Raw genomic sequence first — 17,934 nt, 5'->3', positions numbered from 1 at the left:
AGAAAGGTTATTGACTGGATTTTCCGTCCCTCTTTCCATCTGTGCAGGTCTATGACTGACAGCAATAAATAATAAATTAATAAAGTGATCCATATAACCCATACTGTTGTATGTGTGTTATTTCACTTCCACCGCAATGGTCTTCTCTTATTTCCTTCTCAAGCTAGCCAAGAACAGATTATCATGTTTCACACCTTCAGCTGCCCTGAGATACACCTAAAAATTACTTTTTTTTCATCTCATATATAAAAAAGATAGTTACTAGTAGCATCCTCTTTTCTATTCCATTGTTTTGCATGTGTCTATTCTAAATATTTATTTAATTGCTTGGTAATAAATTCCCAGTGGAAATTTATTATGAAACTGTGTGAAAGAAAATGGATTATTTAAAAAATAATAAATACCTGAAAATTTTCCAAAGTGTTCCCACACATCATGAGGGACTTCCCCTCTTTGGTGTACCAGCATATCTACACCGGGTTTATTTTTCTAATTATATCAGCATATTACTGCGGTGGGGTCCCAAAAAGTAAAAAAACAGACCAAATAATTCTCAAAAATGTTCACAAAAGGTATACAACATTATGGCTATCTGAAGCAAAATAGTCAATAACATTTCTTTGGCCTGAAATCATACGGATCTTGTGTCAAAGACTGAAAGATAATTGCTTCTAATCTATTTATGCTTTGTTACATGCAGGTTATAAAAGATGAATCAGACAGACCTATGTGGCAAAATGTGACTTGTTTCCCCATTTTAATTATTCAATATGTCTAGATCTAGGTTTTTAACCCTACCTAGTATCACTTTAATTAGACAACAATCTTGAGCAATCTTCCTTAGAAGAATCTTCCAGTGAGCAAAAGTAAGACCTACTCCCTAGCCCAGTGATAGCAAACCTTTTTCTGGTGGCGTGCCAAAAGTGTGTGTGTGTGCATGTGTGTGTGTGCGTGCGCACGCAATTGTGCTGGCACCGCAAAGTAAGGCACTCACCCCTATGCATACGCATATGACTAGCCCCATGCACTTTTTCACACGTACCACTTGCACATGACCCCCCAGCTCATTTTGGGCCTGGAAAGCTTCCTACACCAAGCTTTGCCAACACAAACAGCCTGCCATATCTGCTCCTCATCCTCCTGCCAGCCTTATGCTCTGAGAAGTGTCCAGCATGGCCATTTGCACAAGCAAATGTTTACACCCGCAAATGTTGGTGCCTTCTTCTAAGGGAGAATTCCTGGCCAGTGCCCCTGCAGCTGCCGGGGAAGTGCCCCTCTTACCACTTACTGCAGCTGCGGTGTGACAACTGCCACTGCCAGGAGCAAAGAGATGGGGACAGCAGGAACAGCAGGCTGGGGTTTCCCTCCTCCCCACAAGGGGCTTTTTTCCTTTCCAGACCAGTTCCAAGCAAACAGTGAACAAACTTCAGCAACTCTTGTGCCACTGCTTGCAACGCTTGCTTTGAGCTGGTCTGGAGAGGAAAAAAATGCAGCCAAATTAGGCAGGACTCGCCCCACTCAGGTCCCTTTGAACGGGTCTCCTTACATAGCCTCTATGCTGAATTATGGGATCCAATATTGATCGGCCACCCAAAGGGAGGCCACCCTCTGAGCTCTTCCAAGTACCTGCTTTCGAATGAGCTGGGAGCATGAAAAGCTCTTCCCCTCTACCTGCATGCTGTTTATTACCGGCTCTTCATGCCCCTCTGCACCTAGGTAGCAGTGTCTTGTTGGTCTTGGAGGGGGGGGGTCAGACCTGATAACAGAATGCAGGTACTTTTTGCGCCCCCAGTTCATTTGTACAAGAAAGAGCAGGTCCTCTTTCCTCCTATTGGAGGACAGGCTCCTTCTAGGTGGGTGAATGCTGGCATAGCTCATCAGGAAGGCTACATAGGGAGAGCCATGCACTGTTTTCATCACTGTTGTGAGCCACCCTGAGTCTCCAGAGAGGGGCGGCATACACGTTTAATAAATCATAATCAATCTTAATCATAATCATTCAGAGGGACCTAGGTGAGGAGAGTACTGCCTAATTTGGCTCTTTTTTTCCTTTCCATACCAGCAAGCAGTGCCTCTCCGGAAGGCCTAAATCAGCTGGCCAGTGAACACATGCACACTGGAGCAGAGAGGGCAACACCTTGCATGCTCTCCACGTGCCGCAGGATCTCCATCACAGCCCTAGCCAAAATCTATAGAACTGGCTCAATAAAGTCTAGACTTGTTTATTATAACAACTAAAATAAATGACATTTGTTTTCAAAATAAGCTTATTTTGGATAAGGAGGCTGCCAATTGTCCTAATCCTGCGACTGCAGTATATGCAGTGAAGGGCTATCAAAATTTTTACTACCACACTGTGGGCGTGACCTATGCAGGATGCCCTGCATTTTCTTTCAACATCTTTCAGTGCAAATTCAGAGCTCTGGGGTGGAGCTCCATTTTTGCTACCCCATTGCACTCCCCCCGTCCAGAAAGTAGGCCACCCCTGAGTATATGTAATTTATGACATATATCAGATGAAGGCCATTCATTTTGGTCCCTAAATGAGTGAGAAAAATCCACTACTAAGTCTCAGCACTTGTATGTCAAATGAGAAAGAGACGTGTGCAGTGAACCCAAAGCAAACTACATAGACAAATATTTTTTGTTCGATTTGGTTCATGGAAGCAGCATCAAGTGATGAGCTGCAGGTGGTGCTGTGCTGGCAAAAATTATATTCTAAAGAAATTTAGAACATCACAAACTAGAATCTGCTTTCGGTTGAGTGAGGCAAATTACCTTAATATCATAAAGGGCAGAAAACTTACCATTTACTTAATTTTATTTTTAATGTATCTATTCTCAGTTAGAAGTACAGTAGTTGTGAAATTTTCTGATTCTGATTAAAAAAAAATTATGTCTGGCCTTCAATAGTGCATTAGTGGGTGTATTCAGTAGTTAGTTTACTACTGGTTTGCTCATGCACAGAAGCATCCTAGGTGGGTGGGCGGAGCCTCCTGCCACCACCGCTACCAGTTCTAAGAACCAGTCCGAACCGGAAGCAACCACTGAATGTATTGAATTTCTGTTCTAAGACTCTGGGCTTTGAATTTTCACATCTATATTTCTAGCAATATGCAATTTTATTTTATAATAGACAACCTATGACCCCATTGGATCATTGTTTCAGAGACATTTCCTTACCAGAATGCCTTCAACAATGACAGACCTTCTGATGTTCTGCCTTCGTTGGAAAAGCTGAGACACATTTAAAGATGTATGTGTCTTGAAAATAACCCATGCTGAATTGTATAGAACAGTCAAACACCAGCCTGGAAAATTTGCTATGACATTTTGTATTATGTCATAAATTCTTTTATTATTTTTAAGTCCTAAAATTTGACAAATTTCAATTCCATTGGAAACATGGGTTCCAGATTTTGGGTGCACTTTGCAAGTTAGCCTATTCGAGGTACTCTGGTTCAAAAATTGTTGCCATGTGATGCACCCTTTCACCCAATTAAAGGCTACAGGAAGAAAAGTTTTAGTAGCATATAGATAAATGTATATTGTTTATTGTAATTAATAGACATGCACCTTGGCTTGGTGAAATGAGACAATTTCCAATGCTGTTGTACTACTTCCCAGCAATATTTTTTCAGAAAACTCATTTGCAGCTTTATTGGTCCATAGGAGAAAAATATTCAAGATTTAGAAGGGAGTGATACTTTTATCAGTATCCACAAAAAATGATGTGCATGATGTTAAGCCTCCAGAATTCTTCATTAGGCAAGGCAGTACCAAAAGAAAAAAATGCACCAGATTTTTAAACCAGTTTAAGCCGGTTAAATTCAAAGTCATGACCAAAATTATTATTGTGAACTGAATGCAGAATATGAGATGTTAGTATCTAATTCTTCTCAGTCTTCAAGAACAAAGATTGTGATTGTTCCTTTTCCTAACTTTCAGGCCACAAAGTCAGTTCACACAATTACAACTATGAATCATCAACTCTTAAGAAATCTAAATAAGAAGTGAAGCATTCTGCTAGAAGCTACAGAAATTAGTTGTTTGTCGGAAATTTGACCTTTGAAAGACAGATCTTAATCTGGGTTTCATGTCATCATGAAGAAAATCTATCAACTGTATGTGATCTCCAGGAGTCAAAAACAATTTGGTGGCACATAAATCTGCAGCATCAATTTGAAGATGCAGCACCCAAATTTCCCTGCTCTTTGCAAATTTGAAAACTCGGCTTCTGCACATGCACAGAAGCAGAACCAAGCAAAAAAATTCCCTCTCAATAAAAAACCACAACCCAAAAAGGAATCCCCCAAAAGGATGGTGGCATCCATGGACCCTTACCAACAGAACCAGCTCCATGATGACACCACTGGTTACTACTGGTTCTATAGAACTGGTGCGAACCAGGAGGAACCCACCTCTGGACCAGATATTTGGATGGCTTCCTTTCTCCTGGTCTTCAAGAATTTGGTGATGACTTGGCTGTTTTGTTATATTGTTATTACTCTGTTTTTAAGAATTATTTGCCACCCAGAATTATGTATTTGACACTGGCAGCCGTATGAATTCTATACAGTAAATGAATACAAATAAATACATATCTGATGGTATTGGTATGGCTATCCTCTGGATGAGCAATTTTTAAAGTAGCAATAGCACTTAGATTTATATACCACTTCACACTGCTTTACAGCCCTTTCTAATTGGTTTACAGAGTCAGCGTATTGCCTCCAACAGTCTGGGTCTTCATTTTACACACCTCAAAAGGATGGAAGGCTGAGTCAACCTTGAGCCCGTGAGAATCAAACTGCTGGCAATTGGCACAATTAGCCTGCAACACTGCATTCTAACCAGTTTCACAATGTTGGTTTTTTTTGGAATTTTGGTACACATAATGATTCATGCACATGATTCATGGATGCCAAATGTATCAATGGTTATTTATACAGATGTCCAAGTGCTGCCTCTGTGTTAGTTGAGGCAGGCAGGATTTTGGGGGGCACCATTTGTTGCGGGTCAAGGGAAAGGGAGGGTTTTGCCTTCATGATTGCTCAAGATCTCATGTACACTTGGTGGGCCACTGTGTGACACACAAAGCTGGACTCAATGGGCTTTGGCCCGATTCAGCATGGCTTTTCTTATGTTCTTATAATTTATTTTATTTTAATTGATTGATTTTGTCCAATACACAATGAGGTTTTAGTGGGTATACACATAGTAAAATACATGATGAAGGTTATAGAGGATATACTCATAGTAAAATATATCTAAGAAAGAATAGAAGAGAAGTTATAGGAATAGAACATATCAATGAAAGAATAGAAGAGATATAGGAATAGAAGAAAGGTATAGGAGATATAGGAGAGCAATAGGACAGGGAACGGAAGGCACTCTAGTGCACTTGAACTGGCCCCTTACTAATCTCTTAGGAATCTGGATAGGTCAACTGTGGGTAATCCAAGGGTAGAGTTTAGACTGTTCTTGGCTTAAATTTTTACATGTTATATATTTCTTTTGATCCAGATTATCAATATGGAGAGTATTGTGACACTTAGCATCTGGATAATTGGAGAAGCCCATAACTTCTATAAATAAAATAATCAATGTCAGGCCTGAATTTGGAGCCTGACATAGTACTAATATCTTCACCGCTGGTTTTGTAAAAGCTGAGAACATAAAAAGATGAAAGTATATTTTTTAAATGTAATTATTAGGAAAATCCTACAAAATGTGAATGACTTGAGAGAATGAGGGGTGGAATGGAGTATAATAAATAGGAATGTTCCAGACAACAGCATATTTCATTGTGGACTTGAGCTGATATAGTAATAGCTCTAAGCAGACTATGATTTTTACAAACTTTTTCCCCCAGATATAAACTTGGAGGCAGTGTATTATTTAAAAGAAATGCTTCTTTTTGATTTCTGTGAATTGGGTGGAATTCTGCTATTTTTTCTTTGAAGCAGAACTGAGCTGTTTCTACATTAGTCATACACTGGTAAAATAATATTATTCTCATTCCTTAAAATGCTCTAAAACTTACTTAGGCTAGAACCTTTGACAATGAGCATTATTGGGCAAGCACATCTGTATGTGTTGAATTGCAGTTAAAGAAACATAGAAACATAGAAGATTGACGGCAGAAAAAGACCTCACGGTCCATCTAGTCTGCCCTTATATTATTTCTTGCATTTTATCTTAGGATGGATATAATAGCCTATTTGAGAAGTTAAGAAGCCTATTTGGGTTAGTAACTCGGTGATGACATCACAGAGCCGGTTCTGTCATGGATGCTGCCATCTTGGATTTTGCTTCTGCACATGTGCAGAACCTATTTTTTGATTGTTGCGGGCACATACCATTATACATTATACAAAATATCACCATTATACAAAAGTTCTGTGATGAAAACTTGGAGTCTTTAATTATTAATTGCAAACCCTTTTATTCTCCTCGTGAGATTCATTCCTTCTTAATTTCTACAATTTACATCCCTCCCCAAGCATCTGTACAAAAGGCACTAAAAACCCTAGCTGATCAGATTATGGAGGCTGAAGCCAAATACCCTGATTCACTGGCCATTATTTTGGGAGATTTTAACAAGGCAAACTTAAGAGATGAGCTACCAAAATACTTTCAACATGTCAATTGTCCCACCAGAGGCAATAATATCTTAGACCATTGTTACACAGCTGTAAAAAATGCATACAGGGCTTTACCAAGAACAGCTGTGGGCCATTCTGATCATTGCATGATTCACCTTGTACCTGCTTACAAACAAAGATTTAAAGCCACAAAACCAATAATTTAATCAGTGAGGACTTGGACTGAGGAAGCAAAGTTAAAGCTACAGGCTTGCTTTGACTGCACAGACTGGAATATTTTTAAAGACACCTCTGCAGATCTAGATGAACTCACAGATATTGTAACATCATATGTCAGCTTCTGTGAAGACCTATGTGTACCAACCAGGAACTTGAAAATATACAGTAACAATAAACCTTGGTTCACAGCCAAACTCAAACAGTTACGTCATTCCAAAGAGGAAGCCTACAGAAAAGGTGATAGAATGCTGTACAATCAGGCCAGAAATATATTAACAAGGGAGATCAGAGCAGCAAAAAGGAACTACTCTGAAAAGCTAAAGAATCAATTCTCAACAAATGAACCAGCAAACATGTGGAAAACTCTCAAAAACATCACCTGTTACAGCAAACCACCTTCCCAAGCTGAAGGACATCAGCAATTGGCAGATGACCTGAATGTGTTCTACTGCAGGTTTGAAAAGAAGCCTCAACCACTTATGTGCACAACCTCCATCCCAGACACACCAACAACAGCTAAATCTTCTACAACTGAACCCATCCCATTGTGTTTACAACCCCTAGTGATCACAGAAAAGGAAGTGAAAGATCTATTTCTCAGACAGAAGCCTGGAAAAGCACCAGGCCCAGACAAGATAACTCCTCCTTGCTTAAAAGTCTGTGCTGACCAATTGGCCCCCATCTTCACCCAAATCTTCAACAAATCACTAGAGTTGTGCTATGTTCCTTCCTGCTTCAAACGCTCGACTATCATCCCAGTGCCAAAGAAGCCCTCCATCAAGGAACTGAATGACTACAGACCAGTTGCTCTAACATCTGTAGTTATGAAAACCTTTGAAAGGCTAGTGATGTTCCATTTGAAAGCCATCACGGATCCACTGTTAGACCCCCTGCAATTTGCATACCGAGCAAATAGATCAACAGATGATGCTGTTAATATGGCTCTACACTACATCCTTCAACATCTTGAATCTCCAATGACCTACGCCAGGGTCCTCTTTGTGGACTTCAGTTCAGCATTCAATACCATCGTACCGGACATTCTCTTAACCAAACTAAATCAGCTAGCGGTACCTGAACACACTTGTAAGTGGATCACAAGCTTCCTAAGAGACAGGAAGCAGCAGGTGAAGCTAGGAAAAATCACATCAGATATATGTACAATTAGCACAGGTGCCCCCCAAGGCTGTGTACTCTCACCACTTCTCTTCTCTCTATACACTAATGACTGCATCTCATATGATCCATCTGTTAAACTACTGAAGTTTGCAGATGATACAACAGTGATCGGACTCATTCGAGACAATGATGAATCCGCATACAGACGGGAAGTTGAACAACTATCCTTGTGGTGTGACCAGAACAATCTAGAACTGAACACACTCAAAACCGTAGAAATGGTGGTAGACTTTAAGAGAAACCCTTCCACCCTTCCACCTCTCACAATACTAGACAACACCGTATCAACAGTAGAGACCTTCAAATTTCTAGGTTCTATCATATCTCAAGACCTAAAATGGTCACCTAACATCAAAAACATCATCAAAAAAGCACAACAAAGAATGTTCTTTCTGCGCCAGCTCAGGAAGCTCAAACTGCCCAAGGAGCTGCTGATTCAGTTCTACAGAGGAATCATTGAGTCTGTCATCTGCACCTCTATAACTGTCTGGTTTGGTGCTGCAACCCAACAGGACCGACACAGACTTCAGAGGATAATCAGAATTGCAGAAAAAACAATTGCTGCCAATCTGCCTTCCATTGAGGACCTGTATACTGCACGAGTCAAAAAGAGGGCGGGTAAAATATTTACTGACCCCTCGCATCCTGGACACAAATTGTTTCAACTCCTACCCTCAAAACGTCGCTACAGAGTACTGCACACCAAGACAACTAGACACAAGAACAGTTTTTTTCCCGAACGCCATCACTCTACTAAACAAATAATTCCCTCAAAACTGTCAGACTTTCTACTAAATCTGCACTTCTATTCTACTAGTTTTTCTCATCATTCCTATCACCCATTTCCTCCCATGTTGACTGTATGGCTGTAACTTGTTGCGTATATCCTAAGATTTTTATTAATATTGCTTCTTCATTGCTTATTTGACCCCTATGACAATCATTAAGTGTTGTATCACATGATTCTTGACAAATGTATATTTTATTTTATGTACGTTGAGAGCATATGCACCAAGACAAATTCCTTGTGTGTCCAATCACACTTGGCCAATAAAAATTCTATTCTATTCTATTCTATACGCATAGCGTGATCCTGAGCAAACTGGCAGCAAAAGGATCCAGAACCCACCCCTGAAAAACATGTCTGATAAATGTTGGAAATGTAACCAAAAACCTGGCACATATTATCATATATGGTGGACTTATGCAAAAGCAAAAAAAAATAATGGGCAAAAATACACAGGTGGCTACAAAAGCTGTAAGGAAAACATGTAGATCACAAACCTGAGCTTTTTCTTTTAGGTATAGTACCAGAAAAATTTGATAAATAAAATGTATATTTAATATTGCATTCTATTAACAGCAATGAGGATTTTATTTTTGTAGCATTGAAACAATTAAGAAGTACCCCTAGATGAAGAGATAATTAAGAAGATATTGGGCTGTGCAGAAATGGGCAGATTTATACTCAAGATAAACAGAAAGAAGATACAAAATACTACCATACATGGAATTTGTTTTATCAATGGCTGGAAAAAACAGGGTAAAATTAGGAATATAATTTGTATTGTTAGGTAAACAAAATAATCCAGACAACATGTTTATTAATTTAATGTAACAATAGAAAATTAATAAAACTTTATTTTTAAAAAAAGTTTCCATGTTTTATTATTGCACAAGAACATCCTCTATGTTACAGGACAGCTACCAGTAAAGAGGTTTAAATAAGTGAAAAAATGGATGAAGATAACTCTGTATAGCAAAATCACAGATCTCAGATCTCCTGAGAAAAAAATGGAAATTTTGTTGAAAAATGTGGGGGTAGGGATAGTGGCACTAAATGTCTCCTCCCCTAGATGGCTTCCCCTTTTTTTTTTCTCTGCCCACACCAGTTTCCTGTTGTCTGTGAGAATCAAATATAATCAGATGTCTCAAAGATGCAAAGAAACAGAACCACATTTCTCAAATTGAACTTACAGCATGGTTTCCTAAAATTTTGGAACAAGAAGATTAATCTGTGTAAAGGGTGAGAAATACAATAGTCAACTTTAGTTCAAAAGGTAAGGAAAAAATTTGTCCCTGGCCATTATAGTATCAGTTATTACTATTGCATTAATTGGAACTATGACTCTTAAGTATAATTATGTTAGTGATACTTCACTGATGATTCAGAATCCATATAGAGTTTTGCATTGTTAAGAGATCTTCGCTATCAACTATAAAATAATATATTGTAACATAAGAAGTTGAAGCTTTTTCTTTTTCTTTTTTCTTCTTTTCTTTATTTCTTTCTTTCTTTCTTCTTTGAGCCAGGAGTCAAGCAGGCAGATTGTCTTTCATCAAATTATCTAAAGCAGAAGTGAGAAATGTTTCATGGTCATAGATTTGAGACTGCAGTTGTGACCTACCATATGTAGTCTGGCTTGGAGACAGTTTTTCAATAGTTTAGTTTGGTTTCTTTTAGATAATAAGCCTGTTACACTATTTTTAGCTGTATGTGAGTTTCCACATGTCTCCGAGCAGACAAGAATGGGAAATGGAAAAAGCACCAAGCCAAGTTTGGATGCTCCAGAAAAAAAATCTAGAAATCAGGATCTACCTTGATCGTACACCAGGAAGTCCTAGGGCTGTAGGCATTGGAAAAGAATCCAGAGAGAAACAATAGCAAAGACCCAGGATTTGAGTCAAGCTCTAAGAGACTTGACTTTCATGTATAAAGTTTAAAATGGCTCCAAATCACCCAGAATTTGCAACTCTCCATTTTGAAATCATTTCCTGGGTTTTTTCATGTTAGACTGCTGGGAATTTAACAAATGATAACTTCACACTTATATAGGATTGGTAAAAGCTATTTTTATTTAAAAATATGTGTACTTAATGCATACAATGTACAGTATTTGTTTAAATTCATTTCCATTAATTTCAAATAGAACACACAAACATCAGATTTATTTGTTTGTTTGTTTGTTCATTCATTCATTCATTCATTCATTCATTTATTTTATTTGTATGTCGCCCCTCTCCGTAGACTCGGGGCGGCTATAGATATATTCCAGATATATTCTGGTTTAGAGTAATGGCACAGTTGTTTAAGATTCCAGTCAGATATCTTTCCCAAGTCTCTTTGTAGATGCCAGGGGTTGATCCTGGGATTTTCATCATAAAAGTCTTGTATTCTGATATTGATTTACAGTCTATATAAAATCTGTCTCACCAAGTTGGAAGAAACTTGGAGGAGGAAGGCAGTGACAAAATACGTGACATGGTGTTGCGAAGCAAACTGCCCTTTACCTGCTAACATGTTTCATCATTTTGGTGTCCTAATTAGGAATGGATATGCGGTGTTGCAGTGGTTAAAGTACAGTACCTCAAGCAACTTCTGTTGACCGGTTGACCGAAATTTGGCAATTCAACTCTCACCAAGCTCAAGGTTGATTCACACCCCACCCATGCAAGCTGTTTAATCTCTATCTTTGCTCTCTGTGAAAAACAAGCACTTTTACTGAGCATTCTTAGAGCATTCTACTGTCAATTAGGGCTTATGACCATCAAAAAACATGAATAATGATAAAAACAATTGTCAGCCTGACATAAATTGTGGTTGACAATAGGAAGGGGTGGGGACAGCATAAAGAAGAGGAGAAGGAAATGGAAGAAACTTATGAATGAATCATTTTCAATCATCCAGAGAAATCTACAGAGGCATGTACTTGGGTCTTTAGCAATGAGATTTTTTTTTTAGGGTTCTCAGTCATACTGGATGGGTCAGAAAGAAAGATTAATCTTCCCTCTTTTAGTCTGGTATTCAGTAAGAAAAAAGATAGAAAGATATGTTGCATGTTATATAGATGCCAAGTGTCTAGTATGAACTTAAGGCTGCACCCATTAGCTTTTTCTTTTTATTTACAATCTAACACAAAAAGTAGTAAAATCACAATTTCATCATTTTCTTTGTTGCTTAATAGCTAAAATAACATTTTAAAAATGGAAGGAAAGATCCATGCAATTGACCTGAAGCTATTTAAAATCCCATTTGGGTGGTCTGTATTCTGCATCATACCAATCACTAAATTAATTTTACTTATTATTGCAGACCTCCTAATCTTGTTGTTTTAATAGGCTTGATCAAGCCTGTATTTCAACAGGAAGATTAGCTGATATTTTCATTTAAATCATCCTGCAAGTAGAGCGAAAAGTAAATTTGAATTTCAAACTTTACCACTTTGGGGGGTGGGATATCTTGAATTGTATTCCCCTGACTTCCCAATTTGCGGCTGACAAGAATTTAACTATGGTTTAGATATGACAGAAGCAAACAACAGCTGCACCAAAAATTGTAAAACTGTTTTAGTTAATTCATACAATTAATCAGGAGGCACATAGCAGGAATAGGCAAAAATATTCATTTCACTGGAGATAGAACGATTTAAATTTAAATTGCTTCTGCCTCCTCATCCTCTATTCCCATACCATTCCCATCACATACATGCTCCTGGTTTTTACTTCCATGTTTTCTCTATTCATTTCTGTTTAAATTATTTATTTCAATATGTATATTAGTTATATTGTTATGATACCAAGAACCCCCCCCCCCCTAATATTAAGGAAATAGTCTGAAAAATTCCCTCTAGGAATTTATCTCAATCATAGCCAGAATTTGTCAAGCTCTCAGGCGCTCAAGAGTGATGTCAAAGGATGGAATATGTGATGTTTAGATTCTGCATTTTGCAGCCTTGTATGAACTACATCAGGTGTGAAATCCAGCAGGTTCTGTCAGATTTTGGGGAACCAGTAGTGGAAGTTTTGACTAGCTCAGAGAATTGGCAAATACCACCTCTGCCTGGCCCCATAGTGGGGTGGAAATGGAGATTTTGCAATATCCTTCCCCCAGGAGTGAGGAGGGAATGGGGATTTTGCAGTATCCTTCCTCTGTCATGCTCACCAAGCCACATCCACAGAATTGGTAATTTAAAAAATTGGATTTCACCACTGGGCTATATAGAATTACTTATATACAAGCAGATTCTTTCTTAGGTTCATAGATTCATAAATATACAAATAGTCCTTGCTTAATGCCCATTGTTCAGCAACCATTCAAAATTACAATGATGCTGGGAAAAAAGGGCTTACAACTGAAGTTCTGGCCATTGCAGCACCCTCTAATCAACCTGATTATGATATGGGTGCTTTGCAACCCTTTCAAACACACAACAGGTTGCCAAGCAGCCCATGATCATGCGATCACCATTTGCAATCTTGCTCAGAAAATCAAAGGCTGCAAAGTGTTGGATTCCTTGTGGTTTCTGGGAGATGGCCAAAAAAGGTCCATGCTGAAATCTAAGCAGGATTTTGGCACAAAGCATTTGAAACACAGGGAATTTGCAACCAACCCTTCCCTCCCAAACCAAAAGGAGATTTCTTCTCTCTGGGGACAGGTTCTAAACACCCTGTGCTGTATACGCTCCATGTTGCAAACACTATGTGTAAAAATCCTGGTAGCCAGGTAGCCCCTTTGAGAGCAAAAGGGTTGCCTACAAGAGGGATTCAGCTACACATAGTACTGAGTACCTCTAGTAGGCAACTCTTTGGCTCTTCATTTAGCAATTCAAAAGATCACTTAACAATCTCAGCCGGAATCACATCAAATGACATCTTGTTTAATGACTGCTTTGGTCAATGACTGAAGATTAAGATCTTAATTGTGGTCATATGCAATAATTTTTTAAGGCTTACTAAAATGGGTAAACAAGAAAACAGGGGGAGAAATAATTAGTCAAATTCCAAAGCTGTTCTATATAAACTTGACAAGACATTGTGTGAGGTATGTTGCTTTCCAGGTGTTCCAATTCAGGATGTGACTGACAGGTTACCAAGACTCTTCAATCCTACAGACTGTTTGATTAGGTTGCCACAGAGAGAGGGTATTTAGAGTCCAGCAAAGCTTTTGACAAAGTTTTTCATAGCATCCTTTTTAAAAAAAAATAAAGGTAACAATGTGGATTTTTGTAAATAATATGGATTTGAGGGAATGCTTACCTAGTTTGCTGATGATACAAAGTTAGGAGGATTGGTTAATAATTAGCAGGAGGGGGGACAATGAGCAGAAAGAAATATAATGAAATAATAGGTATAAATATAAAACCATGCATCTAGGTAAGAACAACAAAAGAAACATATACAAAATGAGGAAAATATTCTCAAGGGTTGAACAAGTGAGAAGGATTTGGTTGCACTAATCGATCTCAAACTCAACTTCTATATACAGTGTAATGCAGTTGTGAAGGCCAGCAACGCCTTTAAGAAGATCAAGAATATCACACAATTCAGATTATGGAAAGTACTTAACCTGTTCTACCCTGTCTTAGTCAGACTTAACGGGAGTATTGTGCTCTTTTCTGCACTCCCCTGTTTTAAAAGGACATTAATAACATGGAGTAAGTCCAGGAAAGGCCTACCATGATGACTAGAAATCTACAAGTAGCAGATAAAAGATTAGGTATGCTTAGATTGTGGAATAGAAGGTTGAAAGGAGACATGAAAACTGTCTTCAAACAATTAAAGGAGTATCAAAATGCAGAGGGTTTGAGCTTATTTTCACTCCTTCCAAAGATAAGGCTAGAATGAATGAGATAAAACTTCAAGGAAGGAAGTAAAGATTAGATATTAGGAAGAATTTATTGATAGTCATAGCTATTAACCAGTGGAATAGTTTAACTCTGGAATGGTTTCTTCACTGGATGTTTTCAAACAAAGAATGAATAGTCATCTATCAGAGATGGGGTAGTGAATTCTAGATTAGAATAGGTTGGACTTTTGGGGGGGGGAGGTACAAATTTTTTTATTTTCTCCAAAATAGGTTGGACTTAATGACCTATTGGGTCACTTCAAATTAAATGATTCATTATTTGTAAGGGTGTGGGGAATAGCAAAAAAAAGTATACTATGCTTATATTATATTAACTAATTTTATTAGGTTGAAAATTGTTAGAAGCCAATCAAGCAGTATTTCTCCATAATAGCACTGTGTTAATATTTCAAGGTTATTTCCAGATAAAATTAATTGATGCTACCCCAGCAAAGCCCTCTTTTTTCAAAATATTCATAATATTCAGCTGTTTGGAAACGACCATTTTTCTCCAGTTTGTACATTTGTTTCAGAGTATACCAATTCTGGAGTGACAAATGCTTACACATTGATGTCTACAAACCCTCCATACCTTCATTTGTGGCCCTTTTGAACGCTTACTTCCTATTATATGAAATGCAGTAACAATTAGTAGAATCATTGTATCCCTTGAGTTGGAAATAGGCCATCATCCAAAACATTGCTTAGTGCAGAAAGTCAGTTAATGTAGTAGCAAATTTATTTATAGAGACAGTTGAGACAAACAGATATTCGTCCAGCATCAGAAATTTTAGCTCAAGGAAGAGGAACCTACAGCCTATGGGATTATTTTGCTTGTATGCCTTCTCCTATTTAACTCAATGCAGCTAAAAAGCTTTTCAATGCTGTTCTGATTGTTCTTATATGTGATTCTGAGGACTGCCAAAGCATAGGACAATATGTACTATGTTTTTTTTCCTCTCAGAGATTTTGCTTTCCCTTTTATGTCACCAATCCTTTATGTACCATATCTTAGTTTGGGGGAGGGGAATAAGAGGGGGAAATCTGCCTACCAGTTATTCATCTTCTTAGCATCCTTAGTCTAGTCAGCTTCAACACTTTATTTTATCCCCTGGTTAGGGCTTAAAATAATCTTATTTGGAGCGAGTAGCAATGAAGAAAAGCCTGCAAAGACTTAGGGCTGGAAAAACATTCTTCAGAGAGAGTAACAATGAAAGAGCCTCCAAGCCAGTAAGAGCTGGAAAGATTGTTAGCATCTTGTTTGGGCTGGGGAAAAAGTTACATTCAGAGTATAAGACACGCCCAAATTTTCAGCCTTTTTCAAAGAGGAAAAGGGTGCATCTTATATTCCAAAAACATGGTAGTTCAATAGACAATCCAGCTTTTAAAAAAGAAAAGAAAAAGAAAGAAAGAAATGGATTTGAAGTAATCTGCCAGGTTTGGATGGAGAGGAGGATTTATTATTGTTTCATCATTTTAAAAAAGGCTTTGAAATTTTGTGAAAGTTCCCTTTCCCAAAGTAGCTCAATAACTTATTGGATGTTTTCTTTTTATCTTGCAGGCTAAGTGATGGAATTTTTAACTGAATAGTTGCAATCCGAAGAACAGGAATATCTGATTGTCTCTCTTGCTTTCCATCTATGAAAGTCATGAAAAATACATAAATTTCTGTGCTTTTCCTTCCCAGCTGAGTCACCCAGTATTAACAATGAACATTGAATATAATATTAACTGTAGCTTTTATGGCAAAGAAAAATTGGATACAAAATTGTTTCCTTTTTTTTACAGCATCCTGATGATTATCAGTATTCCCGCTAATCTATTATCACTTTACATTTCCTGCTGTCAAATCCAGAAAAAAAATGAGCTGGGCATTTATCTCTTCTTTTTATCATTAGCTGACCTATTATACACACTGACACTACCATTATGGATTTATTATACTCAGAATGGCGATAACTGGACCTTCTCTCTACAACTTTGTGGGTTAGCTGCTTTTCTTCGATATCTAAATTATTACACCAGCGCAGGATTTCTTACCTGCATCTCCTTGGATAGGTACTTAGCCATAGTTCATCCTTTGAGGTTCCAGTCTTTGCGATCAAGACGTTTTGCCCTGCTAATGTCCTTTTTAGTTTGGGCTTTTGAAATACTGTCAAACATTAAGATTTTATATAGTAAAATCTTATTCTATGAATTTGAAAGCAACACCAGGCATGTTTCATGCTATGATATATATCCACTACAACAATGGCAAGCTTACTTCAATTATTACCGCATCTGTGTAGGGTATGCATTACCATTAGCTATCATGACCTTCTGCTACCTCAAAATATATCAGGCCGTGAAGCATAATCAAGCAACTCAAGATTGTGACAAGAAGAAACTCAATCATTTATTACTAGGCATCATTATAACCTTTTTTGTTTGCTTTACTCCATATCACATCGTCCTATTTCTGCGCAGTATCTTGGAGCCACGTAGATGTGATTTTATTAACTATCTATTTGTACCTTACAGAATTACAACAGCCTTGACAAGCATAAATTGTATAGCTGACCCAATTCTTTATTGTTTTGTGAATGAAACTGGAAGAGCGGATATCTGGAACATACTCAAATGCGATTTTTTTGTCAGCCGGACAGAAGCACAGCAATCCAGTGTTTCACAAAACAAAATCATAAAAGTTTCAGAATCTGCAGAATTTATATAATCCAAGAGCAAATGGCTTGCGGTCTTCCGAGTGTTGCTCAACTACACTGAAAGATGCGATTGACCAATATATGGAGTATCGAAGAGTTCAATATATCTTTAATGCTGCACTCTGCCAAAATAAAATGCAAAGAAACTTTCATTTGTCCTGAAATCAACCAACTGCCAGATGATATTGGTATGTTCAAATGTGAAACCAACTCTAAATATTTCCCGCATTTTCTTCTAATAAAAGAAATATATATCACTCACCCCACCCAACCTAGTGTTACTCGTCATATTAACCAACCAAGTAACTGGTAGGCTGCTCAGCTACACCCTCTGGCTGTTACAAGCTCTCATTGAGGCGACCTTGATTCCCACAGGCCTTATCATTGTTATGTCTGCCACCTAAAAGGAAATTATCCCATACCCCCTAGTTGCCCCTTCCCCCATATGTATGGCAACTAAGAAATAAAGTAATAAGACTATGGCTTCAGCTAAAGTAATTTTGAGAGTTGACAGTGTTTTCAATCATATAAAGAGCATTACCGGTCAGGACTTTCAGAACGTTTGTTGTAAAAAAATCTGCAGGCCCTATGCTAATGAAAA

General features: G+C 37.9%; 1 protein-coding gene across 2 annotated transcripts in view; it reads left to right on the top strand.

Annotated features, from left to right (window-relative positions):
• GPR65 (G protein-coupled receptor 65) overlaps window positions 1-17,597 on the top strand; it is a 30,559-nt gene extending 12,962 nt beyond the window's left edge. Inside the window, exons 1-3 of one of the 2 annotated variants that reach the window (XM_070733698.1) lie at window positions 9,966-10,066; window positions 11,335-11,436; window positions 16,193-17,597. In XM_070733698.1, coding sequence (XP_070589799.1) covers window positions 16,340-17,344 — 1,005 coding nt within the window. In that variant the 5' untranslated portion in view covers window positions 9,966-10,066; window positions 11,335-11,436; window positions 16,193-16,339 and the 3' untranslated portion in view covers window positions 17,345-17,597. Of the gene's footprint in view, window positions 1-9,965; window positions 10,067-11,334; window positions 11,437-16,192 lie in introns of those variants that run through there. The other variant, XM_070733707.1, reaches the window with a different exon arrangement.
• Window positions 17,598-17,934: the final 337 nt, after the last annotated feature.

Source organism: Erythrolamprus reginae, chromosome 1, assembly GCF_031021105.1.
Source record: "Erythrolamprus reginae isolate rEryReg1 chromosome 1, rEryReg1.hap1, whole genome shotgun sequence".
NCBI classification, from domain to species: domain Eukaryota; kingdom Metazoa; phylum Chordata; class Lepidosauria; order Squamata; family Dipsadidae; genus Erythrolamprus; species Erythrolamprus reginae.
Note: the sequence above shows the minus strand (reverse complement) of the source record. Positions and strands in the feature narration are given on the sequence as shown.